The sequence below is a fragment of the Trypanosoma theileri genome, assembly GCF_002087225.1.
Source record: "Trypanosoma theileri isolate Edinburgh chromosome Unknown TM35_Tth_53_V1, whole genome shotgun sequence".
Classification (NCBI taxonomy): Eukaryota; Euglenozoa; class Kinetoplastea; order Trypanosomatida; family Trypanosomatidae; genus Trypanosoma; species Trypanosoma theileri.
The window spans coordinates 45,177-48,266 of NW_021639895.1; the positions used below are offsets into that span (position 1 = coordinate 45,177).

The 3,090-nt window shown below is 43.0% G+C and overlaps 2 protein-coding genes across 2 annotated transcripts; both read left to right on the plus strand.

Moving 5' to 3' along the window:
• Window positions 1-343: 343 nt before the first annotated feature.
• TM35_000531200 (uncharacterized protein) lies at window positions 344-1,630 on the plus strand (the record flags this gene model as incomplete). Its single annotated transcript, XM_029030705.1, has 1 exon — window positions 344-1,630. One exon carries the CDS (start codon window positions 344-346, stop codon window positions 1,628-1,630), a length of 1,287 nt encoding a protein of 428 aa, XP_028878002.1.
• A 550-nt stretch (window positions 1,631-2,180) lies between these two features.
• On the plus strand, window positions 2,181-3,089 carry TM35_000531210 (uncharacterized protein; the record flags this gene model as incomplete). The annotated part of the gene is made up of 1 exon (XM_029030706.1): window positions 2,181-3,089. A coding segment is annotated over one exon (909 nt), but the record flags the coding sequence as incomplete, so codon positions are not given.
• Between the last annotated feature and the right edge of the window lies 1 nt (window position 3,090).

Genomic DNA, 3,090 nt, shown 5'->3' on the forward strand with positions numbered 1-3,090 from the left:
GTATATATACACACATATAGACTTACACCCATAGTAAGTGTATTTCTGTGTGTTTACTGGATAAATTGGGATAATGATTAATATATTTCTGTTTTTTGCTAATGGTTTGCTGAGTCGTTGTGTGTTGTGCCCTGTATCGTATGACGATTGGCGTTTTTTTTTTTTTTGGATTCTTACTGAGTTTACTTTGCGTTGTTTTCTGTAACTGTTGTAGTTTTTATTTTTTACGTTGTTGTATTTCCTTTTGTCACTGTGTTTGGATTGCGTTTTTTTATCTCTCATATTGTTTTTCTTTTATCTAGTCCATTGTTTTTAAGCGAAACCCACTATCACTATTATGACTATGAGGGAATTGATGCGCCACGTGCTGTGTTTACTGGTTCTCATGCTTTGCTGCACCTATGGGTGTGTGTCGGTTTCAGCTGCCCCTCAACCTTCCAATGAGGATCAAGCTGCTGGGCATGGGATTGGTAGCAGTGGTATTAATCCCGCATCTGGTTCCACTGCTTCTGACCGCCCAGGCTTTGTTGGTGCTAAGATTACTGCGGAGAAACAGGGGTCTCACAACAATCGTGTTCCTCTTCCTCTTTGTCCTGAAGGCACTGAGGTTGCTACCACAGGTGGTACGACTGTTTCAGGTGTTGTAATACCCACTTGTATTCCACGTGGACCTGTCAAAGTTATTCAACACTATGATGGTGAGCCTGTCAACACCAGTGAGACGGAAAATAAGGATACGCCCGGTGTTATAATCGTCGACAATACCACCCGCTATCCTGGTACACCTCATTCAAGAGATACAGCTACTGGTGTTGTTGGGGATCACGTGACTCACCCTAATACGATAGATTCTTGTAATGGAGATCACGATTCTTGTGTGGTTGGTGGTCCTGGTACTCCTGCTGGTAAAACTTCCGGTTTTACTGATCTTGAGCAACATCAAAAGGTTCAGGGTGGCGGTGGTGTAAAACAACAAACTCAAAGTTTTCCTGCTGAACAGTTTAATCCTCATCCTGATCTTAATAAACAAGAGGAGATTAGCACTGTTACAAAGATTCCATGTACTGGAAACGATCCTTCTTGTAATGTTCCCGGTATTCCTGGTGGCGTTGCTACTCCTCCTCCTACGTCATCTGGTTCTCAACCCGGTGTTGGTGTTCCCGCCCCTCACGTTGTTCCTGGATTTCCCGGTGTTCATCCAAATGTTACTCACACCGATACTGCTGTTAATCAATTTCCTGCTGTGCCTCCACACGTTAATGTTACTGTTGGAACTCCTACTGTTGCTCTTAATCGTCGCTCTGGTCCTAATCCTCCTCCTCCTACTCCTGTTGTGTCCGAGAGTAGTGAAGAAGTCTCAGGTCCTACGAACACGCATCATGAAGAGAATGATAATCAGGCAGAGACTACTGCAGCACCTTCACAGAGTGCACCAACAAGGAACACACCCAATACACCCACTAAGGTGACGCCACCCGCAATGCCAACAATACTGCAACCTCCTATGCCTGCGAAGAGCGAGACCAAACCACCCAAGAAGCGTAAAGCAGACAGCAGCAGTATCAGTTCTGTGTGGGTGCGTGTACCACTACTGATTGTGGCTGTGTTGTTCTCCATTACTGTGTACTGAACGGTGGGACTCATCTGAGGACAAATAATAATAATGGTTATCCTAACATAATTGCGTATATCCATTTATCCCCCATGGGTGAATAAACTAATAATCTGTTTACCAGCTTTCTCTTTTTAATTCGAATATCTTTTCTTTTTCTTTTATTTCTGTGTGTTCTTTTTCTTATTAATTCCATTACTTGCTTTTCCCGTTGTGTGTGTTCAGAAAACTGGGCTGTTCTGTTCACTGACGGTATACATCTCTTGCTAGTACACACAGATATGCGTGTGTGCAGTAATTTAATATATAAACTAGGGTAATGGGGTATTGTGTGTGTTTGGCTCTCCTCTTATTTGGGTATTGTGGGTGTTCCTTTTTCTTTTCTGTAAAGCGGTATATATTATAAATACAAGTATGATATTTCTTTTCTTGTTGCTTACTGTGCAGTTGCTGCTTCTCTCTCTCTATCCCACTGTGAGTATTGGTGTCTTGCATCCACTCACTATGTGTGTACCTTTCTCTTATCCTTTTTCTTTCTTGTATCAGTCTTTTGAAGTGATCAACAACAATGACAAAGGCTGTAATGGTGAGGTGCTACCTGCTCTGTTTACTAACTCTTGCACTCTGCTGTGCTTGTGGGTTAGTATTGGCTGATAGCCCTAAAGCTTCTGATGCCCTTATTAAACCTTCTACTGTTGGTGTTCCGTCTCTTGTTCGTCGTGTCATTCCTGCCCAGGAGGATGGAGGTTGGTTGCTGCATACGGATGATGATCATCAGGAGGGTGAGGAAGGTTATGAAACATCCAATTGTGATGTTAATTCGGATTCTCATGGTTGTCGTACAACCGTTGTTCCTCATGGATCTGGTGGTGGGAAGGAACCTAAAGAACAGAAGACAGATGAAAATGAAGAAGAATTGAAAAGACGTCAAGAACTGGATCAGGCTGACTCAGAACTTGAGATATCACAAGCAAGTCATCTTGTCAATAAACACAACGGTGCAAAAGAAAACAAACCATTAAGTGTTTCTGAACCACAGGTAGCAGAAGTTTCTCTTGTTTCTTCACAGTCTCCTCCTGATCAACGAGCTAAACAGCTTTCTTCTCGTTCTTCTGATGCTCCTGAAGAGCCGACTAAACTTGTTTCTAAACTTTCTAGGGAAACAAATACAGATAACACTCTTAATAGTGGTAGAGTGGAACCTGGTAGTGTTGGTGTGCCTGGTCAAGTAGGTGAAAGTTCTGGTGGTTCTTCTGGTGGGAGTTCAGGTTCTAGTTCATCCAGTGCAGCTTCTCATCCTTCTCCTCCTACACATAATAATCCAACACCTGGTGATCCTGAACCTGCTATTCCTACTCCTGCTTCTACTCCTGTTGATGGGAGTAGTGTCGCTGCAGCTGACGGTCAAACTGGAAACAGCGGAAACAACACAACAGGAGAAACTACATCTAACCAGAGAAATGAAGCACCACAACCTT